The 23,962-nt window shown below is 56.9% G+C and overlaps 1 protein-coding gene across 20 annotated transcripts in view; it reads left to right on the forward strand.

The window, feature by feature from the left end:
- The window catches only part of SRCIN1 (SRC kinase signaling inhibitor 1), a 76,112-nt gene that overhangs the window by 13,996 nt on the left and 38,154 nt on the right, over positions 1–23,962 (forward strand). For 9 of the 20 annotated variants that reach the window (XM_030800454.1, XM_030800452.1, XM_030800446.1 and 6 more), the window contains 3 exons: positions 13,049–13,350; positions 16,857–16,955; positions 23,626–23,649. In XM_030800454.1, coding sequence (XP_030656314.1) covers positions 13,072–13,350; positions 16,857–16,955; positions 23,626–23,649 — 402 coding nt within the window. In that variant the 5' untranslated portion in view covers positions 13,049–13,071. Of the gene's footprint in view, positions 1–13,048; positions 13,351–16,856; positions 16,956–16,996; positions 19,164–23,401; positions 23,475–23,625; positions 23,650–23,962 lie in introns of those variants that run through there. The other 11 variants (XM_030800449.1, XM_030800465.1, XM_030800450.1 and 8 more) reach the window with 9 other exon arrangements.

Consider the following 23,962-nt stretch of genomic DNA (forward strand, 5'->3'; position numbering starts at 1 on the left):
GGAGCTGGGGCTCTGAGGGGCATAGTTGCTGGGAGGTGCTAAGATTCAGACCAGACCCCTTAAGTGACATTACCAAGGCCAGGCACCAGAAAGCGAATGGAAGTGACTGGAAGGAGCAGTTTCAGCTGACTGGGCCAGGAACTTCACCCCTCCCAGGAGGGAGGAGTCAGGCTGGCCCCTGAGGTGTGAGGCTGGGGGAGGCCTGAGAGTCAGGAGCAGGAGGCGAGGAAGGTGTGTTCTGGCCCTGGAACAGGGCTCTTAGGCCCTGAGCATTTGTTTTTCCTGGCACATGTGCTGTGTGGGCAGGAGGGGCGCTAGCGAAGGCACTTTAGTAACAGAAGCAGAGAGGAGTCACCTGTGCTGCTCAGACCTCATCTGGACCATCAGAGCAGTTCTGAAGGCCAGCAGCCAAGAGGGGTGGTGACATGGGGCTTACCCAACAAAGGGCGGGTGCAGATGGCCGGGGGGCTGGGCCACACAGGAAGGACCTGAGGGCTCATGACAGAAGGTTCCGGTTCAGGAGCCTCCACTCTGCTCCAAAGGGAGAGGTCATGACCTTCCCCCAGGTTCCCCTGAGGGCCATGGGCACAGACTGTGGCTCATTTTAAGGAAGGAGAAACCCCACAAGATGATTGGTGCTTTGGATGTAATGAGTTCTCCATTCCTGGAAGTATCCAAGACCTGATTGGCTGGAGCTCCTGATTTGCAGTTCTGTCTCTGCACAGCCTGTGGCAGGGGCTGGGAGGGCTTCGTATCCAGCGTAGGTACAAGAAGGCTACGAGGAGGGCTGTGGAAAGGTGGATCCCCCAGAAGGTCTTTCAGGACTGTGGGACCCCCACTTCCAGCCCGGGTTTCTGTGATCTGGGGGTGGCTCTGCTTCCTCCCTCTCCTCCAGCCCTGGGGAATAGACTCCCCCTAAGAGGACTGGGTGGATGGTGCCCAAGATTAGCTGGGAAGGAGGGTTGTTTCAGTGTTCTCTTCTTAGGGTGTAGGAAGGACAGAGGGGACCTGTGGGGCTCTGGCGGAATGGCTTAGATGAGTATTCACAGATGACCTGGTGGCAGAATCAGCATCTTCGTCAGGGGCAACAGGGTGTAGGGGAAAGAAGAAGCACATGGGCTAAGCACCCCCGCAGTTGAGATCAGCCTCTTCCACTTATCAACTCTGACCTTGGACAAGTCACTCCTTCCTGAGCCTCAGTTTCTTCACCTGTAAAATAAGGGGTTTGCAACCTCACAAGGTGACTGTGAGAATGAAGAGAACGATGGCTGCACGAGCCCTTTCAGATCATCATGAATATGGGTGGGTGTTCAAGGGTGGTTATCATGGCCGGGCGCAGTGGCTCACGCCTGTAATCCCAGCACTTAGGGAGGCCAAGGCGGGCAGATCACCTGAAGTCAGGAGTTTGAGACCAGCCTGGCCAACATGGCGAAACCTTGTCTCTACTAAGAATACAAAAATTAGCCGGGTGTGGTGGCACGGGCCTGTAGTCCCAGCTACTCAGGAGGCCGAGGCAGGAGAATTGCTTGAACCCGGGAGGAGGGGTTTGCAGTGAGCCGAGATTGCACCACTGCACTCCAGCCTGGGCGACAGAGCGGGACTGTCTCAAGAAAAAGAGTGGTTATCATTTCATGGCTGGTCCATGTTTCCCACGGCTTCCAGCAAGCCCGATGCTGCGTTTAAACCTCGTCACTCAAGATGGATGTGTGGATTGGAGAAGGGAGGATGGGAGTCTTTGTGTCTTTCGCAGAAGGGGAGACAGTTTATTTTTCCCTTGCCTTGAAGCCTGTGCTCCACCTTCCCAGATGCTGCTCTGATGGGAGGGCTCAGGTTAGACAACAAAGAGAACTTGCACAAGATGCGCCTGCTATCTGACCAGGCCCTGGCTTCCAAAGACTGCCTGGATCCAGAGGCCAAGCAGACTTGCCAAGTCTCCTGCCTTCTCCAAACTGTGAACTCCAGGCTGCCCTCGCCCCATCCTCCAGAGTCTCTCGGGATACTAACGGGGTGTCCCTAGGGAGAGAGAATCATGGGTTGCAGATTCGGCTGTTTGTTCTTAGCTAGCTTGTAGAGTGGCGGAGAAATTAACTCATGAGGTGAGAGCTAAGCCTTGGGTCCCAGCAGCCCTGTCCTTCCCCATCAGCAGAGCTGGAAGCTGGGCAAAGGCCCTCCGGCCCCCTCGCCCTGGTGGAGGCGCTGAGCACCTACAGAGGTGGAATGAGGGCTGGAGGCACCCGGGTCCCAGAGGAGGGTCTCACTCATGAACATCGCCCCGTTGGCTAAGCATTGGTCAGAGGTGGCCTTGAGGTTACTGGGCCGACTCCTGTATTTTAAGACATCGCGTAAACACCTCAGCAAGGGAGCCCCGAACCTGACAAAGTGGAAAAGGAGCTGAAGATGTCGCCTCCATGAGGGACTCAGGATGGGCAAGTCCCCACTGTCTTTCACCCCAAGCTGGAGATGCATCGACCTGGCGCTTTAGCGAGCCCCAGATGCCCTGCATGAGCTGCGTGGACTGGCATGACATCCTCCCTGTCCGTGTGGCATCTAAGGTGGCAGAGTGGGGCACCCTGGTGGGCCTAGGTATGTAGACCCCTGCATGTAGACTGTCATGAATATGTGTGGGTGTTCAAGAGTGGTTATCATGGTCGGGCACGGTGGCTCACGCCTGTAAGCCCAGCACTTTGGGAGGCCGAGGCAGGTGGATCACCTGAGGTCAGGTGGAGGGTGCTGGTGAGGCAGGCTGTGACTGGGCCCATGTCAGTGAGCAAGTACTGGGCAGTCGGGCGCATGCCAAGGTGCACAGGTTTGACGTAGAAGCATGAGTGAGCAGATGTGTGTGTCTGGGCGACTGAGTGTGTGCTGGGAACCTGGAGGAATCCTGCTGGTTCTAGAGGCCGAGGGAGCTGTCTGAGTGCTAGAGTCATAGGGCTGGGACAAGGCCTCCTAGGGAGAGCCTGTCCCATGAAAGGTGGTGTCGCTGAGGAGGATATCAAGGGCATCTGGGCAAGGCTGGGTCTCCCGCCCGATATTGATGAGCCCGTTGATGAGCACTTGGTGTTGAAAATGCTTCCCTGTGGGGAGGCAGGGTGGTGGGTGGGGCTTCCACCACTCACTTCCAACAGATTGGAGTCTCTTCCCCTGGAAACAAGATGCTTCCCCCTGGGCATGCTTTCAGCCTGAGGCAGCTGCAGGGAGGGGGGAAGATCCCTTTCACACACAGAGGGGCACAGCACTCAGGCTGGAGTGCCCCTTGGGGAGAAGACACTCTGGCAGCCTCCTCAGAGTGACGGCAGAGCTGAGGACAGGCGCTGGCCTTCCTCCCTTCCCACCCTCCAGTGTGCTCTCCTCTCCTCCCGCTCGGCCTGTGTTCCCCTCGGCTGCCTCTCCAAGGAGATGTGGAGCTGACAGGACACCTTCCCTGGGTGCGTGTGCAGCGGAGATGCCACACAGGAGTTAGCTGGTTAACATAGCGCCGCGTGGGCACATGCCAGGGCTGTTCTCAGCCTTTCCAACTCCAGCTTCAGACTGGGGGTGACATGCTGCCCTCCGTATCTCTGCCCCCTTCCTTCCCAGGGAAGCCAATTAGCCAGATCTTCATTAGAAGCCAAAAATCACAATCCCACAGTCCTGGGTCTGATACAACTCTGACAGTGGGTGGAAGGAAATCGGGCTCCAGGGTAGATCAGAAGGAACTGACTCTGCTCACCCGGGGTCTGCAGTCTGCATGCCTGTTGCCTGTTGCCTGTTATTAGCTTCTGCTTCTGCTTCTTCTTCTTCTTTTTTTTTAAAGCGAATGAGATGACTGAAGCTCTGAGCGTCCCCTGACCTACTTAAGGTCACATAACTAGTCAGTGGATGCAGTGGTTTTTGGTAATATCACAGATTTGCCTGCTGTGTGTGAGAGAGGAGGGGCGGGGGGAAGAAGGGGGGTTGTATATCTGGAATTCTGGGCAAGGGGCTGATTTGCATATTTTGCAAGGACGAGGAGTCTTGTCTGAACGTGCAGTTGGGATGCCCTGTGGGAACCCTGATTTCTGTGTGGTGAGCATCCCCCTGGGCTGGAGGCATTACTGGGCCCTGGGCCCCAGCTTTTCTCCCTGTCAGCCGGGCTGCTGTGGTGTTTCTGCCTTGCTGCTGATCCTTCCTAAGGAGGTTGTTAGTCTGTGTCCTCCTGGGGCCTGTGGCCTAGAGAGGGGCTCCCCAGGCAGCTGCTTTCTGGGAAGTGGCATCGTGGAATGGAAAAATCCTTGTCCCTGAGGGCCAGGACCCCTGGGTTCCACTTTGGGCTCTGCCTTCAGCTCCTGCAGATTGGGTCAGGCTTGTTCTCTGGGCATTGGTTTCCTGCCTGGGAAAGGCATCTGGCTGGAGAGAGCGCACTGTGGTTTCCCAACACAGGGAGGGTAAGGAGGGGGCCACCTCTTCCTGAGAGATGAGAGCTGAGGGGAGGCCCCACCTCACCACCAGGGTCTGAGAGCTGCTGTGCTGTGTGGCCTGGGGCCCTGGGGGAGGGACAGCTGCAAGCAGAAGGAAGCAAGGACTCCACAGCCACGCAGAGCCAGTGCAATGGGTGGAGGTGGCACCGAGGCCAAGCCTGGGATCTTTGAGTGTCCCCAGGACCCCACCCCACTCCTGATGTGGTTGGTGGGCCTCCTCACCCCACCCAATTCTGCCCTTCAGGGTGGAATGGCCCCTCTGCCATAAGGGAGGCCCCAGTCTGAGGGAGGAGGTGAGGGTCCTGCCCTGGGAGCGCCCAGGTCTGTGCAAGTGGACGCAGTCAGCCTGGGATGGGCAAGGAGGAAGAGCTGGGCTGGGGAAGCATCTGATGCCTGCCCCCCTCCCTGGGCGCCCACCCACAGGGAGCTTGACCCCCTCAAATCTGCCCTCCGCATGGAAAGCCCCAGCAGCTCCACCAGTAGCAGCCAGGGCCCAGGCCCCCAGCCTCACCGCTCCTCCTAGGCAGGTGTCAGCACCTTCCCCCAGCCTCGAAGAGGTCCTTTAATTAGATTCTGACTCGTTTACCAACTAAGTGGCCTTCAGTGGATTTTAAATCTGCACAAATTGGTTTGTGTTTTTCTACCTGCACAAAGCCGTGACTGGCAGTGCCTTGCACCCTCCCCAGCCTCCCTTTGCATCACCTCTGCTCCCAGCTCCCTCCAGGGCTCCATCATCCCCCATCCCATCGGATGCCGAGCTTCTGTGGAGCTTGGAAAGGGGGTGGCGGGATTCCCTGGGCAGGGGGATGGAAGAGACCACAGGGTCATAGGCCACAGTCCTAGTCTCCCTTCTTACCCCCAGCCCTGGGGAAGGGAGTCCATGTGGTGACTCAGGTTAGATCACTCAACCTCCCTGAGCCTCAGTTTCCCTTACTGTATGGTGAGGAGAATCGGCCTGCTCCAGACCCTTCTCCATAGTGGCTTTATAGATCAGGGCTGGGAGGTGGAGGAGGGGGCAACAGATGTGTCACCTGCCAAGAACCACCTGACACCTTTTGCCTTGTCCATCTCCCCCCGCCCCCATCCACTACAGTGCCCAGGGAGTGGGCAGGGCCCACGCTGGGGGGATGGCCTCGATTCCCCTGGCCTCAACCCTCTTCTTTGTCCTCCTTGTCACCCTTGGCGGAGAGGGGAGCTGGTATTCCTTGAAGACAACTTGCCTGGCCTTGCTCCATGTCCCTAGTGCCCTGCCCCAGTCACCAGGAGTCTTTATTTTCTAGCCATCTCCTCCATGCCTTCAACTCAGCTCCTTCTCCTCCCAGGCCCTGTCTCAGGCCTTCTGTCCAGTGGGCTGCCTTCCCCCTTCCTCTCTCTCTTCCCTCCTAGTCCAGGCAGACTCTCCTGAACTGCAGCCTGACATTCAGGGGGTGGGGTTGGGCTGGCAGGGAGTGGGGATCACCGTGGGGAGGTGCAGAGTTTCTGGCCCTCCCTCTGTGCCAGGAGCTAGGCAGGAGCCCCCTGTCTCCAATCCTCAGTCCAGCTGCCTCCTTCCCCCCATCGCCCTTGCCCCATCACACGCTCCCATCTCCGAGGCTCTAGTTGGAGTGACAGGGAGACTCAACAGGGCGCTGGGTATTAGCAATTTGGGGGGATATTACACAGGAATGTTTACAGAAAGGCAATTGCCTGGAAAATGACTTTGGTTGCTGTGGTATGGGGCGGAAAAGATGGCTTTAGAAAACAGACACAGATGGGCTTCTGCTCCAAGGACCCACAGCCAGCCAGCAGAGACTGAGGAGTATGGGCACATGAGGAAGGCAGAGCCAGGGGCACCCAGGGACAGGGAGGCCGATTCCTTCACTAGCAGGGGAAGCAAAGGATCCCCTCTCCTGATTCGGGTTCCCAGAGTTCGGGTTCTGCCTAGCTTGAGGCATATCTGGTCCCGGTTGACCTTTGTCCTCTGGCCTCCAACCTCCAAGCACACAGTGTGCTTCCCGACTGCAGCAGGCACCCAGCAGGATGGAGTCGTCAGGCACAATCGAAGGTGGCAGTGCCTCGGGGCTCCTCCTGGCTGACTTGGGCTCCTGTAGCATTGGCTGCAGAGGAGGGACTGGGGGAGCCTCATGCTGCGTGTTTGTGTGTGTGCATGGGTGTGGCCTAAGGCAGGTCCTCCACCCTTCCAACTGTCTCTATGCTCCCCTCCTGCTGCCCTGCCTAGCCCCATGTCCTGTGGGCTTGTGAGTTGGTGTCTTCACCCTGAGCGCCTCCTGCCCTCCCTTCCCGCCAGGGCTATACCCCAGCTCCTACCCCTGCCCAAGCAGTGGGTGGGGGCAGACATGTTACAGCCTCTCAGGTCCCCAAGGGAGGGGATTTGTCCAGCCTCCTTATCTCCACAGAGCGGGTTACAGGGACCTGATTTCCAGATCTTGAGTTTGGGGCTGGGGAGGACTCACGTCAGGGTCCCCAGAGTCCTCCCTTTCCTGAGCTGGTGGCTTCGCTCTTCCTCTACTTTGTCCCTTTGCTTCTCTCCTTCCTTCTCCCTCCCTCTCCTCTCCTCTCCCCATTCTCCTCCTCTGCAGATGACATCATGTGTGAATGTTGCCCAGGGGCAGCCAGAGGACAGAGTAGAGGGTTACATCTGGGGTAAAGATGCCAGTTGGGGACCGGCTTGGTGGCTTATGAGATGGTGTCACTAAGATGTTGGGATCTTAATTCTCATAATGAGTTACAGTGATCTCATGTAAAAGAATGTGGTGGAGGATAAATATAAAGGAGGATGATAAATAAACATAGAATTTGGAATTGTTCGAACAAATGACAACGTCACTCTTCCCGAGCACCTGTGCCGTCCTCCTAGCCGGCCACTGGGGGGCGCCCGCCACTTCCCGGCCACCCCAGCCTCAGGCCACTTCCACCTTCCGCGTTTCCCAGGCGGGGCAGGCTGAGCTGAGGGTGGCAGAACCCGCCTTCCTCACCCTGCCCGTCCCCTCATTCGGATAATGGATTTCGCCAGTTCTCGGCATCTTCCCTGTGGCTTGAATCTCGGACTCAAAAAATATAGTCAGCCTTGCACACTGAGGTTCCTTGGAGAAAAGAGAAGCCCTGAGCCCCTCCCTTATGTCTCTGGTTTCCCCAACCCCATCCCTGGGTTGGGGGGAACCTTCAGGCCCAACGCCCCTACCCCCAGGGTATCCTAGCTTTGCTTCCCTTCCCCCAGAGTTCCCTGCCTCCGTCTCTCTCTATCGCAATCCCCCTATCCCTCTCCCAGGAGAACCCAGCCATGCTTAAGACCCCAGCCCGGGTCTCTCACGCCCTCCCTGCCTGGAACAGGACGCATTGATCTGTGCAGGGCTAGCGGGTGCCTGGATCCGCTTGCTAGATTGGAATCGATCCCTGTGTCTTCTCCCTGGGCTGCTCAGGTCTCAGGAGGGTCAGGGCCACTCCGAGGACTTGCTGATGGCTGGAACAGGCGTTGGGGTAACAGGGAGATCAGGCTGCTACAAGCCCATCGCTGCTCAGGAATGTCTTTCATTGAAAACAACCTACTTTCGCCCTGCGCGGTGGCTCACGCTTGTAATCCCAGCACTTTGGGAGGCCGAGGCGGGCGGATCACCTGAGGTCAGGCGTTGGAGAACAGCCTGGCCAACCCGTCTCTACTAAAAATACAAAAATTAGCTGGCCATGGTGGTGGGCTCCTGTAATCCCAGCTACTCGGAAGGCTGAAGCAGGAGAATCACTTGAACCCGGGTGGCAGAGGTTGCAGTGAGCCGAGATCGCACCATTGCACTCCAGTCTGGGCTATAGAGTGAAACTCCATCTCAAAAAAAAAAAAAAAAAAAAAAAGAAAGAAAAGAAAAAGAAACAAAGAAAACAACCTACTTTCTCTACCATTGTCTTGCCAGCTTCTCACTTAGTGCCCAAAGGCAGAGTTTAGACGTTAACATCCCCATTTTACAAATTAGGTTATTAGGCTCAGAGAGGGAAGAGATTTGTTGACTGAATGAGTAACTAAATTAATGAGGCTGGGTGTGGTGGCTCATGCCTGTAATCCTAGTACTTTGGGAGGCTGAGGTGGGTGGATCACTTGAGCTCAGGAGGTGGAGACCAGCCTGGGCAACATGACAAAACCCCATCTCTACAAAACAAAACAGACCCCCAAAATAAGCTGGGCATGGTGGCACGTGCCTGTGGTCCCAGCTACTCAAGAGACTGAGGCTGGAGGATAACTTGAGCCCAGGTTGAGGCTGCACTGAGCCATAATCACGCCACTGCACTCCAGCCTGGGCAACAGAGTGAGACCTTGTCTCAAAAATAAATAAATGGCTAGCCTGGGGTCTCTCAGAAAAGTTGCTAAGGCACTGGGTGTCTCTGGCCTGGGTTTTTCTCTCCCAATGTTCTGATTTCAAGTGCCTGGCCTGCTGAAAGAGTTAAAATCATGCCCGAGTCTTCAGAGCCCCCCAGGAGGCTGGTCACTGGCTTCCCTCTCCTAAGGACAGGATGCTCCCCCACCCTCAACCAGAAGCCCAGGTTCATCCTCCCAGCTCAGCTGGGGCCCTGCAGAAAGAAGTTAAATCTGTACAAAGTAGGAAGCCAGGACAGCTAGGCTTTCCCTTCTCCCCGAGGGAGAGGAACCCAGGCGTTCCCTTCTCCCCGAGACTCAGCTTACTTTTTCGTTATATAAAAGCCAAGGATCTCAAAGGTTCTTAAACAGATTCTAAAGCTTTTCACATCAAAGCTCCTCCTTGCCACCGCCCCTCAGAGAGAGCTGATCATCTCTCCTGCCCCTCCCTTCTCTCTGCCACCCCTTAGTATCTAGCTTCTGCCCGCCTCACCCCAATGGCCCCAATGCCAGAGCACCTGAGGGCTGAGCAGCAGCCTGGAGGAGGCAGTGAGGGGTAGTCCCTGCTCCCCTGTCTGTGCAGGCTGCTCAGCAGCCCCTCCCCACTGCCAACTGTGAGATGTGTGGGACTGCAGTCATAAAGTGCAGCTGTGAGCTCCATGCCCTACCCTCTGCCTGCTCCAGCAGCTGGGAGCTGGGACCTCTCCCTGCCGTAATCTGCCTGGGAGAATTGGGTGACCTGGGAACCCTCCCACTCCACAGTCACCACCCATCTCAGGCTGGTACACTGTTTGCTCCACCCCAGACACACTGAGATACCCCAGGAGGTAGGGAAGGAGGTGCCGGCATGAGGAGGGGGTAAGAGAGGGGATGAGGAGCTCCTTTGGCTCTGGGAAGGAAGCAGCTGGGAGATGATAATTGGAGACCTGTCCCAGTGTTGTCCTGAGCCCTAGGAAGGCAGAGGAGCCTGGATCTCTGGCATAAGGGGTAGGAGTCCTTCTGGCTCAGGCAGGACTAGGCCTGAACTGTGGAGCTGGATTCCAGCAGCAAGGTCATGGCAGAATCCACAAGGCCTGGGCAAAGGAAAGTCTCTTGGCCTCAGAGGGTCCACTCCTTCTCACTTGTACCCAATGGGCTGCAGACCTCTGGCTGGTGGTGAGGGTGAGTGGGGGAGGAGGAAGGTCAGGGGTTACGGGAGGCAACCCTCTGACTTTGGTTGGCGCTATTTCTCCAGCGCCCAGGGCACCCCCAGCCTTCTCCTGGAGGCATTATTCAGGCCACTCTCCTTTAGCCACACTCTGGCCACAGTGGGTTGCCACAAGTACCTCAAAGGCAGGGACTGGGCCCTCGGGAAGATGGCCCCAGTGCTCCCAGTCTCACTCAGTCGGGCTATTTCACGAATTGCCATCATATCAGGAAACCTTTTGTACTGTACTAATGCAATATACATTTTTGTTAGCTCACTTTGAACTTTAAATTTACTTAAAAGGAAACTTTATTTCACTACCATCCCTAGGAACTATATCCATGAAATCACTGGTTTGACCTTCTAGTTGGGGCTTTTTCTAATCCTTATGAAAATAAAGGTATTAAAATAAAAAGAGCTGGGTGTGGTGGCTCACACTTGTTTTTTCTTTTTTCTTTTCTTTCTTTTCTTTTTTTTTTTTTTTTTTTGAGACAGAGTCTCACACTGTCTCCCAGGCTGGAGTGCAGTGGCGTGATCTCCGCTCACGGCAACTTCTGCCTCCCGGGTTCAAGCATTTCTCCTGCCTCAGCCTCCCGAGTAGCTGAGATTACAGGTGCCTGCTATCACACCCAGCTAATTTTTTGTATTTTTAGTAGAGATGGGGTTTCACTATGTTGGTCAGGCTGGTCTCGAACTCCTGATCTCTTGATCCACCTGCCTCAGCCTCCCAAAATGCTGGGATTACAGGCATGAGTCACCGTGCCTGGTCTGCGGCTCACACTTTTAATCTCAGCACTTTGGGAGGCCAAAGTGGGAGAATCACTTGAGCCTAGGAGATTGAGACCAGCCTGGGCAACATAGCAAGACCCCATCTCTAAAAAAAGGAAGAAATTCACTGGGTGTGGTGGCAGGCACCTGTAGTTCCAGCTACTTGGGAGGCCAAAGTGGGAGGATCTCTTGAGCCCAGGAGCTTGAGGCTGCGGTGAGCTATGATCACACCATTGCACTCCAAGCTGAGTGCCAGAGCAAGACCCTGTCCCCCCAAAAAAAAGAAAAAAGAAGGAAGGAAGAGAAGACATAAAGTAATGTTCTTCCCAAAGTCATGTCTCATGTACTTGGACCTTATTTTGGGGAGCACAACAGAGGATGGTGACCATGGTGAGAGGGACCACCCAAGACCCAGGGCCATGGTTGGGGATAGCAGCAGGTCAGTGAGGAAGTCCACACGTGCCAGGTGGTGCTGTCAATGTTCACTCAAGAAACAGTCATCGTGGAGAGTGTGGTGGCACAAACGTAATAAATATTGAGATCAAATCAGGCCTCTACCATTCAGTGTTGCTTTAGGCTTGTCAGTGGACTTCTCTGAGTCTCAGTAGCCGCTTCTGAAATAGGGACCATGATAACACCCACCTGATGGGGTGTAGGGGAGGAAGCATGCAGCCATGAGGCAGGTGGTCAGGCCCTGGTGAGCTGCGGCTCTCATGCTCATGGGAGCCCTTCTTCCCTTGGTTCGATGGGAGGTGCTGGGTCCTCGCAGGCTCTGTGCCCCTAATGGACACAACCCAACCATAGCCCAGGGAGGGGTGTGTGTGTGTGTGTGTGTGTGTGTGTGTGTGTGTGTGTGTGTTGGGGGCAGGTGGCTTTTCTTGAAACCTGGCTGAATCTCCTCTTTCCTCTGTGGCTGGGCAGGGGATGGCAGACCTGGAAGCTGTCCATAGACCTCCTGACAGTGGATGCTTGGCGGGAGGCAAGCATGGCTGGTTTCCAGCATTTCCAGCCGCATCCCCTGTTGCCCTGGGCTGCCCTTGGAGGAGCCCTGTGAGTCAGGCCACACGGGGACGGGAGTGCATGTGTCTGCTGCAGCGCCTGATGCCCCAGTCCTATGCCACACTTGGAGGGCTGCTTTGGGGCTGGTGGATGGTGGGGCTGGGGTGTGCAGGAGAGGCTGTGCTTGTCTCCGTATGGACTGACTTCTGAGGGGCACAAAGCTATGTTTTATGCCCAGGAATATGGCTGAGGTAGGCTCCCAGCAACTTCTTCCACCCCCAGGGGCATGGGTGACCTCTGGAACCCCTGGCCACTGGTCATTGAGGCTGGAGAGTGCGGGTCAGCAGGGCTGGGCCTGGGGCTGGTGGTCATTTGGGAAGGGGATTCAGAGTTCCGCGTGGGACCTCAACCCCCGGCCTTCTCTTTCTTTCGCTTCTGTGCTGTCCTTTGTCCCCTGTACGTCTCTTATGGGTCTTGAGCTTGTGTGTGTGTCTGCAGGAGAGACTGAAGAAGGGAGGGGAGAGGTGCGGGGAAAGCCCTTGGGAAGGACTTCAGCTGTTCTGTCTGCTTTCTTTCCCTTTAAGTTTGTTCCAAATCCATCTCTCACTGTCCTCTCTGTGCCCAGCCTCTCCTGTCTGTCTATCTGTCTGTCTCTGGGGAGGGAAGGGAAAAGGGGTCCCACTGCCCCAGACTCTGGGCTTCCATCTCCATGGGAAACCTGAGAGCGATTTTTGCCCTCATTCTCCCCGTGTGTTCCCGCCCTGGCCCTTTTCCAAGCCAGCCCCGAGCCTTGAGGATAAGTATGTCCTGGACATATGCTAGTCTGAGGGAGGAGGCAGGGCTCCCCCCACCCAACCTCAAAGGAAGACTACGAGCTCCTTTTCACGTCTTTTAGGGAGCATCTAAAAAGCACCCCTCCTTCCCTTACCTGCTGGCACCAGCTTTAGGAGGGGAGGGGGTTGTGTGGCTGGAGAGGGCCTCAGGATACCTTCTACCCCTTTCATCCAAATCCCCTCCCCTTGGCCTCAAAGGGCGGCACCCCCACAGTCATTATCGCTCCAAAACCACGGAGGAACAGGAAGTATCCAGCCCTTGTTCCTCACCCCTCCCTGGGGGCCGTAGGCGCGCTTTCCACGCCATCCACCCACCTCCCCCTTCAGTCCCTAGTGGGGTGCTGGGCAGCCCCTGCCTCGCCCCGGGCGCCTCTCCACTCTCCTTAGGCCCAGGCCCCGCCCCTTCCCGCAGGGACCCCCGGTGGGGGATGGGCAGCCCCAGGCCGGGCGCGCAGTGACCCTGCCGTGCCCCTCTCACCTCTCGCAGATCCGGAGCGGAGCAGCCCCCCCATGCTGTCTGCGGACGATGCGGAGTACCCGCGGGAGTACCGGACCCTGGGGGGCGGGGGCGGCGGGGGCAGCGGGGGCCGGCGCTTCTCCAACGTGGGGCTGGTGCACACGTCCGAGCGGCGGCACACGGTGATCGCGGCCCAGAGTCTGGAGGCGCTCAGCGGGCTCCAGAAGGCGGACGCCGACCGCAAGCGTGATGCCTTCATGGACCACCTGAAGAGCAAGTACCCGCAGCACGCCCTGGCCCTGCGAGGCCAGCAGGACAGGATGCGAGAGCAGGTGAGTGGGCCCCCGGCTGCGGCTGCGGCCGCGGCCAGCGGGCAGGGGAGGGGGTCTGACCCCGTGCTCCGTGTCCCCAGGCTCATTCCAACTCTGGGAGGCATCTGGAGCAGAGAAGGGAGAAGGGGAGGAGCTGGGGAGTTGTCCCTCCAGGGCAGTGGCTCTGGTTGGCCTTTTCTGGAGCCTGGGGAGGAAGGGGGTGGGGGCTTGGCCTCCAGACCTCTGCCTGCAGTCCGGAAATTGAGAACGTGTGACGGCGCAGAGAGAGCCCAGCCTCTTTAACTCAGGTTGTTTGGGCAGAACTCTTCTGTGAGGAAAGGAGAGGAGGACAGCCTTGGGGACTGTTGTTCTGTGCCTGAGAGTCCATCCTGTGGTGAAGTTGAGATGCTGGGGTCGTCGGCACCTCTGTGATATGGACTCTAAGAGACAGTCCGGCCTTGAGAGCCTCAGTAGGCTGGGTCCGATGTGTCCCCAGTTCCTGCAGCCTGCAAGTATGGAGCCCAGAACTCGAGCCTTTGACCTCTTTCCTCCCTGTTCCACCCCGTGGCTTGCTGGGTGACTTGGAGCTGGAGGCCTCCTCTCTGTGTGCCTGGGTGTCTCTCCTGCCATCAGTAGGGCTTAGAGAGGAGACACAGCGCCTGTCTCTAGACCAGGACCTGTCTCCTTCTATAGCGAGTGGGATGGTTCCTTTTTAAACCTCCCCCAGAACCTCGGGGTCCTGAATGCATCTCTCCACCCAAGTATGAGCTTCTTGTCTGTAAGAACATGCTTTCTGGGTCTAGCATCCTGTGTACAGTTCTGCATTGGTGAGGCGCTTGCATGGTTGCTGCATATTGGCTTCTGAGACTCAGCCATTGTCCCCCTGGGTGAAGGGACTGAGGGGAGGGATGCACATCCCATCAGCAGCCTTTCAGTCAAGCCTGGGGGTGTGTCAGTCCCTGTCTCCCTTTTCCAGGTTCTACTGGATGTAGCTGGGGATGGGGAGGAGTGTCCCCACTCCCATCCTCACTGCAGGGAACAAGACACATTGGCACATTTCTGGTACCTTATCTGCCCTCTAGTGCCACCTCCAGTTCCGTCTGGCTTTTGCCTTTTCGCAGCTCTGAAGTCCTTCTGGGAGCAGGATGCAGATCAGGATTAGAGAGAGTTGAAGAAGATGTAGCCCTCACCCTCAGGGAGCCCCTTTCATTGGGTTCCTCCTGTGTGCACTGGCTTGAGGAGAAGGGCAGGGGCATTTGTCATCTAGCTGGGGAGGGGAACAGTCAGTTGGGAGGGGGTTTAGAGGAGGGAAGATCATAGGCAGGCCTGATCGGGGAAGGCTTCCTGCAGGAGGAGGTATCTAAACTGGGCTTAGAAAGATGAAAAGGGTTTGCATAGGCCTAAAGGAAGAGAATGTTGTTTTAGGAGTGGTGGGGGTGTATGGCATGGGCATAGGCCTGAGTTGGTTTGGGAACTGGCACAGAGGTCCACCTGGCCGGTGAGAAGGCTCAGGTGGGAGGTAGTGGGATGTGTGGGGGCTGACTGAAAAAGTGGGGCAGATGGTGGTGGCTAAGATGGCTGTGGTTGCTTTTGGATGGTGATTAGGAGGGAAGAAGCAGGACTGGAGGCAGGGGAAGGAGAAGAGGAAGAGTGTATCGGGGATGCTGAAGGGGAAAGGATGGACGGATGGGGGTTGGAAGAAGAACAAGCGTAGGTCTAAGGCTAAGCTGCCTGGGCCTAGAAGGCAATGATAGAAACACCTGGGCGACAGGGAGATGTTGGTGCCTTGGAGAGAAATAGGAGGGTTGGAGGGAAATGTTTGGGGGTGGGGAGAGGAATATACGGAGACGGGTTTGAGCAGTGGGTAGGGCATTCTTGGGGATGCTCTTAAGGCACCACATGCACCACTCAGGACTCCAGAGAGGCCGCAGCTTCAGGAGAAGAGTTGCGCACGGTCACAACAGATACAAAGTGGACCTGGGATGCGGAGTGGCCATCAGGGCACAATGGGGTCTAAGAAGGGAGAAAGCCCATGATGTTTGGGGAAAGGGGACCAGGAATGTTCTACATCCACGAGCAAGTCCCGGGGAAAAAAGGCCCCTGGACAAGGGGCCAGCAGGAGGGTGATCAGCACTTCAGAAGTCCAAAAGGATAGGGAGAGAGGAACAGACATCGCAATTGGCCGGGATTCGTGGGCTCAGAGGGTATTGAGAGCTTGTGTCTCGTGGTGTGGTAAAGTAATGACCAATTTCATGGGTTAGGGAGATTGGGATTGGTGAAGGATCAGGAGCCCCAGCCACAGACTTATTTTGGGGAGATTGGGCCAGGAAAAGGATGAAAACAGCTGGGTGGAGCTTCCAGGGGCAGCAGGCCTGGGAGAGAAGGCATAGGCATGTCTAAGGGCCTCCTATGTTCTAGCATGTTCACCAGCACAGAGTTTGGAACTCAGTAAATACTTAGGAAATGAATCAAAGCCCAGCCGCCCACAAATTCGTTCCTTTCTTCTTTCACTCATTCGTTTCCCCACTTAGAGTGTAAGTGGGCAGGATCTACGGCCCGTTCACTTGCCATGGAATGTTCGGTGCCTAAGCATGGTGCCAGCTCAGCCAGTGTTTGTGGAATGAATGAGAGAATGAGGGAGGAATGAATCTGAGGATGCCGAGGGGAAAGAAGGCCACGGGAAACAGGTCCTAGAGGAATCTGGAAGGATGGTCTTAGGTGTGGGGTGGCCTTGGGGAACGAAGGGGGTGGAGTCACTTCCACTGAGACACAGGAAAGAAAGATATGCTGTGGGACAGAGACAACTGGGGGAGGCTTCTCCTGCCCAGCGGTTCCTATTTCTGTGAGGTAGGTGTGACACCTTCAGTGAGGAGGGGACGAGAGCTGGGGAAGGGGAGATGGTAAGGAGCAGCTTCCTTGCCAATGTGCAGAGGGGCGGCCAAGAATTGGACATGAGGCCGGGCACAGTGGCTCACGCCTGTAATTCCAGCACTTTGAGAGGCTGAAGCAGGTGGATTGCTTGAGCCCAGGAGTTTGAGACCAGCCTAAGCCACATGGCTGTCTCTTAAAAATATATATATATTTTTAATTAGCTGGGCATGGTGGTTTGCTCCTGTAGTCCTTGCTACTCAGGAGGCTGAGGTGGGAGGATCACTTGAGCCCAGGAGGTTAAGGCTGCAGTGAGCCGTGATCGTGCCACTGCACTCCAGCGTGGGAGACAGAGTGAGAACCTGTCTCAAAAAAAATAAAGTGGAGATGAGGATTTCAGGAATGTCTGATAGGGAAGGCCCTGCCCTGGGCTCAGGGAACTCCCGGGTCTAACAGAAAAGGCAGACATCCAGAAACAGAGCAGGGCTCAAGAGAGATACCCAGCCTAAGTAAGGGACTTGCCAGCATCGCTAGACCCCTCTGCAGTATGAGCTCTGTGCCAAGGCTTGCCCCAGGAATGCCCTTCCCTCCCAGTCACAGTACCCCAGCGGCTCCTGCCCGCTTCCCCTAATGGGGTGTCCCCCGCTTCGCACACACAGGTTGGCGGCTGGACCGTGGACCCCGTGTGCCTCCTCAGCTCCCTCTGCTCCCACCTCCATGGCGACTCCGCCCCCTCCGGGGCTGGCCAGCCGGCCCAGGTGAGTCACCCACCTCCACCCCATCCCCCAAGCCCATGGTGGAGTTTGGCTTTGGGGAGGATTTTTTTTTTTTGGAGGGGGGATGTTCAGGATTTTTATTTTGCAACCTTTTCTCTTTGGTGTAGGAGCCCCTATTTTCAGGAGACTTCTGTGCCCCGTACTCACATCTGCCCAATGTCTAATTCCCTGCCACTACCTCCTCAGGCCTGGTTGACTTTGGAGAAGGAACTTTTTGAGGGAACATACTCAGGATTTTTAAAAAAGTTTTTGTATCCCTTCCTCCTTTAAACAGAAGTCCTCTGACCTTGCTCTGTGGGTTTTATGCCCTCCTCCCACTGAGGACTATCTTATTCCCCTCTCCACACCCTCCCCTTCCATTTCTGAGCAGATCCAGCCTTCCCCAGATGTCCCACCATTAGGAAGTTCTGCATAAAGTCTCTCTCTCACCCTTCTTGCTAAGTTCATGGCTTAGTCTCTAATTTTTAAGAAGACTTGGGCATCACGCCATCTGTTCTGAACTTATTCACCTCTTCCTCCTCAGGCTTCAGTGTCCGTTGTGGGAAAATAGATCTTAGCTTAGACAGGGACACATGTAGGCAGGATACTAGGGGCCTGGGCTCCCGGCTAGGCCTGGACATTGCTATGGGAGAAAAATAGGCATCTGAGGCCCAAAATAGGCATCCGAGTTGCAATGGGAAGGGAAGAGCCCAGGGGAGGTCTTGACTTGAGGATGTTCAGCTGTAGGAGGCAGAGGAGGGGTAGTGGCAGGGAATCCAGTGGGAATAGGGTACTCAGGTCCTTACACACCCTGCTTCCCCCAGAGGACAAAAAGCCTTGGCTTTTTCAAGGAGAATTAAGAGAAAGAAAATTGTGACCACCTAGGAAATGATAGGCCTTCAGAGGGAGGATGTTTTAGCCAAGTGTAACTCAAGTCTAGTAACAGATTGGCATGCTTGGCATCACTCACAGGGCATTCAGCCCAATTTCTTTCCCAGTTCCCAAGCCCCATCTTGCCTGAACTTTGGGGAACAGGAATGTGTCTGCCCCCAAGGCTGGATGGCAAGTGGGACAGACTCATCCTGAATGGCCAAGTGCATGATGCAGACCAAAGTGGGGCTAGGACAGGGATGGTGATAGGACAGAGGACGATGTGATATGCATGGGCAGGGTTGGGGTGCCTTGGCTGCTCAGAGGTCCTCCCCAGATGGAGCATCTTGGGGCTGTGATAGGGGTTGGATGATGGACAGGAGTGAGGCTGGACTGGGTGAGCTCAGTTGTCCCAAGTCAGGGGGTTGGCGGAGCTGGGGGTTTTGGCCTGTCCACATCTAGGATCTGCTCTGATGGGGGAAAGGGGAGCGCTTGAGCAGACCTTCCTCCTGGGGCTCTGTAATTAACCAGGAAAGTGTCTGTGCATAGGATCTTGTCATCACTTGATACTTATCACACTCCCTGCCCCTAAGGCTGAGTCTGAGGTTCCCTTTTGTTAAGTGCAGGACCAGAGACTTTGGAAAGGCCAGAGCCACACAGCAGGGCAGGATCAGAGGCCATCTAGGAAACTTAGGTATCCTAGGTCTCCCAGACTTGGCTAAGGATCAAGTTACGGGAGAGTTAAAGGCCAAAGGTGCACAGCGAAGACCCCGGTGGGGAGAGGCTGTGGGCTCTGAAGGTTGAGCAGAAGGCAGAACACTGTCCCCTCCCTGACCCTCCACCAGGCGGGACCTTTAGGGATGGGGGCAGTGAAGAGGATCCTGGGAGGGGACCAGAGGTTGGACTCCAAGCCACAGCCCCTCCCCCGGCCTCCACCAGGCTGTCTAACCTCCCTCCCTCCTGCTGCAACCCGAGTCCCGGGCGCCGGGCCGGCGTATCGGGTGACCGCGGCGACGCAGCCACCAGCCTCCGCCGCTCCTCTGCGGGGCTGCGCCGGCGGGGCCGCGCCGAGGGAGGGGGCCGCGAGAGGGGATGTGCACGGCGGCGCGCCGCGCCGCGCCAGGTGGAGTCGCGGTTACCGGGGCGACCGGGGCCCGGGCCGGCACGGCGGCGGCCGCGGCGGCTCTCGCATTGCAGCAAAGGGCACCGGCGGCGGCGGCCGCGGCTGCGGAGGCGGCTGGGGGAGAGAAGAGCCCGGGCGGGTGGGAGTAGGGGCCCTCCCTCCCCAGCCGGACGCAGGACCTGGGGCTGGGGACCCCGCACGTACACCTGTGGCCGCAGGTAAGGGGGAGCGACTGTGTGGGCCGGGATCGCCGCCTCGGGTTGGGCGGGGGGCGGGGACACGGAGATGGGGGCCCGCTCCGAGGCACCGAGAGCCATCCAGGGGTGGGGGACGCCCAGGCCATTGCAGGTTCCCGATCCCTGAGAAACGCCTCCTCCCCTCCCCCACCGCATTAGGTGCCTTCGGCGTGGGCCGGCCCCCACTCCAAAATCAGGCTAGTGCCCCCTCCCCCAACGTCGGAAAGTCATGACCTTCCCAGGGTGCGCCCTCTCCCCCAGCGTCCCACAGCACCCCCACCCACCCACCCACACACACACTCTGCATTGGGAAGGAGATGAGGGTGTCATCCACACATCTGGAAGAGAGGGTCATGCATGTACATCGCGGTGGGGGCAGGCGCCCGAGGAGGGGCGAGTGGCTTAGCCCCAGCCCGGGGGACGAGTGTTTATGCTGACTCGTGTTCATGGGAGTTGAGAGGTGGGTGTGTGCACCGGTGCAGCAGAGCCAGGGGATTAAGGAGCGGGTGCGGACCCGTGGGTTGCCGTCCCTCCTTGGAAGATGCGTGGTCGGGGCTTGAGGTCAAGGAGGGGTCATTCGCTCACTGAACCTGCTAGGGATGCCTGCCCAGGGGAGGAAAGAGACCTCAGCTGGCTGGGCCAAGCCTCCCCAGGGGCCCTAGCCCCTCCCCTCCCAGGGCATGAGGGCTGAGGGGGGAAAGACCAACAGCAGGGGAAGTAGGAACCCCGCAACCACCAGTGGCTAGGATGGAGGAGAGAGGAAGGGAGTTAACTCCTTAACTCCCAGAGAGAAGCTGTTTCCTCTTCTCACCAGGAGTTTGAGGACTCCCTGGCCTGGCTTCCTTGGGCCTTGAGAGACACTCCCTTCCCCCGTTTCTCAGAGCGTGGTCCCTAGGGTCCTATGCTTCCATCTTACCTTCTTAGAACACCTCTCATTTTGCCCCAGCTCCTTTAAGATTCCTCCCCACAAGTGGTTGCCCCTGCCGGGGTCTCTCCTACTCACCCCTTTCTTTATTTCCCCCTTTCACTGTCTTTTGGGAAGGTGAGACCCCCTCCCTTACTATGGGGGAGGGAGACAGCTTTGGAACTGGAAGATTTGGTTTGGGGTGGACAGCCAGACCTCTCCTGGCCCTTCCTGCCCTCTGCCCTCCTAACTGGGGGGTTTCTGGTGTTGGGAAATTCCCAGGGAAAAGGCCCAGAAGGCTGAGCAGTGCTGGGTGCCAGGAGATGGAGGGAGTGGTGCCAGACCAGAGTATTCAGAGATCCCACCCTTCACCCATGGCTCGGTCCTATTTTATTGACATTCATTCATTGTCACATACTTTTTGAGTGCCTGCTATCCACCAGGTACTGTACTGGGCACAGCATGAGGAACAGACACCCTGGAAAGGGGTGAGGAGGTACAGGGTGCTGGAAGTTGGAAGGGGAGTGACTGGGAATTTCCCACCTTAGAGAACATTAGAGGAGCCCTTTGCTCTCAGTCACCCTAGTCTATCCCATGGGTTAAAATCCTGGAAAGAGACAGAGAAGGGGATGGATGATATCCCCAGAGGCCTCCCCCACCACAGTTTCTCTCGCCAGAGACACTGAGTTGCCAAGAGACTGTGTCTCGTTCCTGGTGGGGTCAACATGAAAGAGGGTCATTCTTCCCACTTTTCAGAGGGAGGACAGAGGATGGAGGGGCAGAATTCACTCATGTGCTATATAGATCAGAGGCTGAAGTTCCAGATTTTGATCTCAACATCTCTCATGCATCCAAGTGACCAGCACAAGCGCAGCCCCTCTTCCATCTTTATCCTTTGAGGGGCTTGGCTGGCCTTTCCTATGGCACTGATGCCACCCAGTCCTCTCCCTTGGCTGCTGCTAGTGATACGTCCCTTCCAGGTGACTGCCCCATGGATGTGCACAGCCTTGGGACCCTGGGGCAGGCCCATGTGGAGGCCATAGCCAGTGTGGTTGTGGCCAGGCCCTGTCCTTATCTCCCTCCCAGGACCACGAGGTGGGCCTCAGTCATCCGAACAAGGTACCCTGAGTCTGATGTGTTGACACTGGTGGCAGGGTGGGGGACAGGACATCTTCTATCTCTTTTGCATCAGAGGTCACCCTGACTTACGATATCTGGGACATGATAGGCATGGGACAGTGGCACCCTGACCTGGGGCTTTCTCTTTGTACGTGGGTGGCTCTGAGGCCGTGTGTGTGTGTGTGTGTGTGTGTATGTGTGTGCATGGTGTGTGCATTGCTTTGTGTGTGTTTCAATAGTCGGGGTGTGTGTCTGTCACTATGAGTGGGCACCCGTGTCTCTGTTTCTGTGACTGTGGTGTTTTGAGGGTGAGTGTGAATGCCATCAGCGCCTCTTGTCCTCCGTGACTGGCTGTGGTGCTTGTGAGTGTGTGTAAGCAAGGCGGCGGTCTGGCGGGAGCAGAACACGTTTGTGTATGAGTGGGGGCAGTCTATTTGTGAATGTCTCTGTCTCTGAGTTTCTGTTTGTTTCCGGGGCTGTTTCTGACTAGGGAGCCCCTCTCTTAGTAGGGGTGTGTGTGTGTCACTCTGGGTGTGTCTGTGGAGATGTCCTTATCAGAGGATGTGTCTGAGAGTCTGTGCTCGGCTGTGCATGAGCCTGCGTGTTGCGGGGAGCTGTGGTGGCCCATGTGTGCGCCGCCCATGCCTAGTGTCATGGTAGTGGTGGGTAAGGGACTCGAGGCCTTCTCTGCAGAGCGGTCGGCAGATGTGATTGTCCTCATAAAGCTTCCAGTGCCCTCTGCCTGCCCCCACGTGTCCACTCCCTCTGCTACCCCTCCCTTTCCCCAGGCCACAGTCAGCTGCTGCTGAAGCCTGTTACTTGGCCCCTGGTCTCCCCTACCCTCAGTACCTATGGGCATTCCCTAACACCACTGGGGGTGGCCTCAGTCCATAGATGATTCCAAGCGTTGGCTGGGACACAGACTTTGTTGTCCTCTTCTACTGCCTGGTATGTGACTGTTTTTTTTGGTTGTTGTTGTTTGTTTGTTTGTTTTCTAGAGTGAATGCTGGGGGAAGGATGGGGATGGTGGCTTAGGAGGGGGTGGTCCTAGCAAATGACCCTCTTGGTCCCAGCCCCAGCCCAGTGTCACCCCCACCCCAAAGGTCTGCCTTAGGTAAAGCCTCCAGCTGGAGTGCCCCTTGACTCAGCCCCTTCCAACTCCTTCCTGCCAGGAAAGCATTCAGGTGGCCCGGGACACCCTGGCATGCTGTTCTTCCCCCAGGGGCGCCTTCGATGTCCCTCTCCTCTGCCAGTGGCTCTAAGGCCTGGCGATCTTGTCTGCTCGTGCCAGGCACCCCGGGGCCAGGCCATCTGCTGCCTCTGTCTCCCTGCTGAGGCTGGCACCGGTCAGCAGGGTGCCTTGGCTTTGCCAAGAACCAACCCGGCCCCAGGGCAGCTCTTTCCTTGTACTAAGCCATCTGGAAGGGCCTTCTGGTCTCTAGGGAAGGTAGGGTGACCCTGGGTTACTGCAAATGAGGAGGACTCTCTGGCTTCCCATTCTAGGGATGCTAAGAGGGATGCGAGGAGCCCTCCTCAATTAGCCAGCCAGCCACAGTCCCCAGTCTCCCCAACTCCCTTCACTGCCCCCAGCTCCCCAGCCATTGATTGCCCAGTGAGTGAGGTTCCTGGCATCTGGCCACTCTGCTCTGTAAACTAGATCCATCATGCTGCATAGGCCTCTCTCTCTTGGCCTTGGGCCCCAGCCCCCCTCCTCCGACCCCTGCCCCATCCACCCTGATCCACCCCATCCACCCCTGCCCCAGGTCTAGTTCTGATCCCACTCTGCTCCGTTCAGACACTTTCTGCTTGTCCACCCAGTTAAGTCTAAATACTTTCTCTCAGCAGTTATGGCCACTCATCATCTGGCCTTAGCCTCCCACTCCCCACCCTTTGCAGCCTAATCTGCTATTTTCCCAGCTGCACCCCAGCCAATGTGGACTAGTGACTTGCCTCAACCCCCCTCCACTTGTCTGCCCCTGGGCACTTACCCTCTGCCCAGCAGGCCTCTCCTTCCAGTCTCCAGCTGCTCGTTTTTCCAGACCCACCTCAAATGCCACCTCTTCCAAGCACTGTTCCCTGGCCTGCCATTTCTCTGACCCCACAGCTCAGCTTTGTCGCTGCCTCTCTTGTGACTGCCTCATGGGTTCGCTCTGTCACCATCCTCTGTGCCTTTTCCCACCGGTAACTCTGCGAGGAGTCGCTGTAGCGCCTGCTCGGGGCCATCCTGGGTCCATGGTGTTCCAGGTCTCAGTAGAGAATGGATGTACCAGGCATGACTTCCTTCCTGCTCCTGGGAGGGTGGAGGGCCCTTGTCCTAGGGCTGAGTGCTGAGTTCCAAGGGTCTCTAACCTGCCCCTGCCCCTGCCCCTCTTTTCCCCTCCCGGGCCCCCTCATAACCATCTCTTCTCTTATTTCCATCAGCAGCCAAACTACTGGAGTTTCAAGGTCAGTGTATGATGCCTCTGCTCCCGTGACAACTGCATGTGCTCTCCCTCCCCTGCCCCTGCCTCTCCCTTGCACAGGCTTTGCACCGGGGTGTGCGTCTGCACGGTCACCTTCTGGTATGGGCGGTGGGCCTTGGGACTGCAGGCTGTGGCTGCTGCTTTGGGAGAGTCTGGGTTCGCCTGTCACGGGCTTGTGGATGGAGTGGGAGTTTGGGCCACCCCTGCTGGGGATCTGGGCTAGAGATGCTCAGTCCCCAGGCATCCCCAGCCCCTGAGGGGCATTTTGGAGTGACATACATTTTCCCCAGCCTGGA

Source organism: Nomascus leucogenys, chromosome 19 (genome assembly GCF_006542625.1).
Source record: "Nomascus leucogenys isolate Asia chromosome 19, Asia_NLE_v1, whole genome shotgun sequence".
Lineage (NCBI taxonomy): Eukaryota > Metazoa > Chordata > Mammalia > Primates > Hylobatidae > Nomascus > Nomascus leucogenys.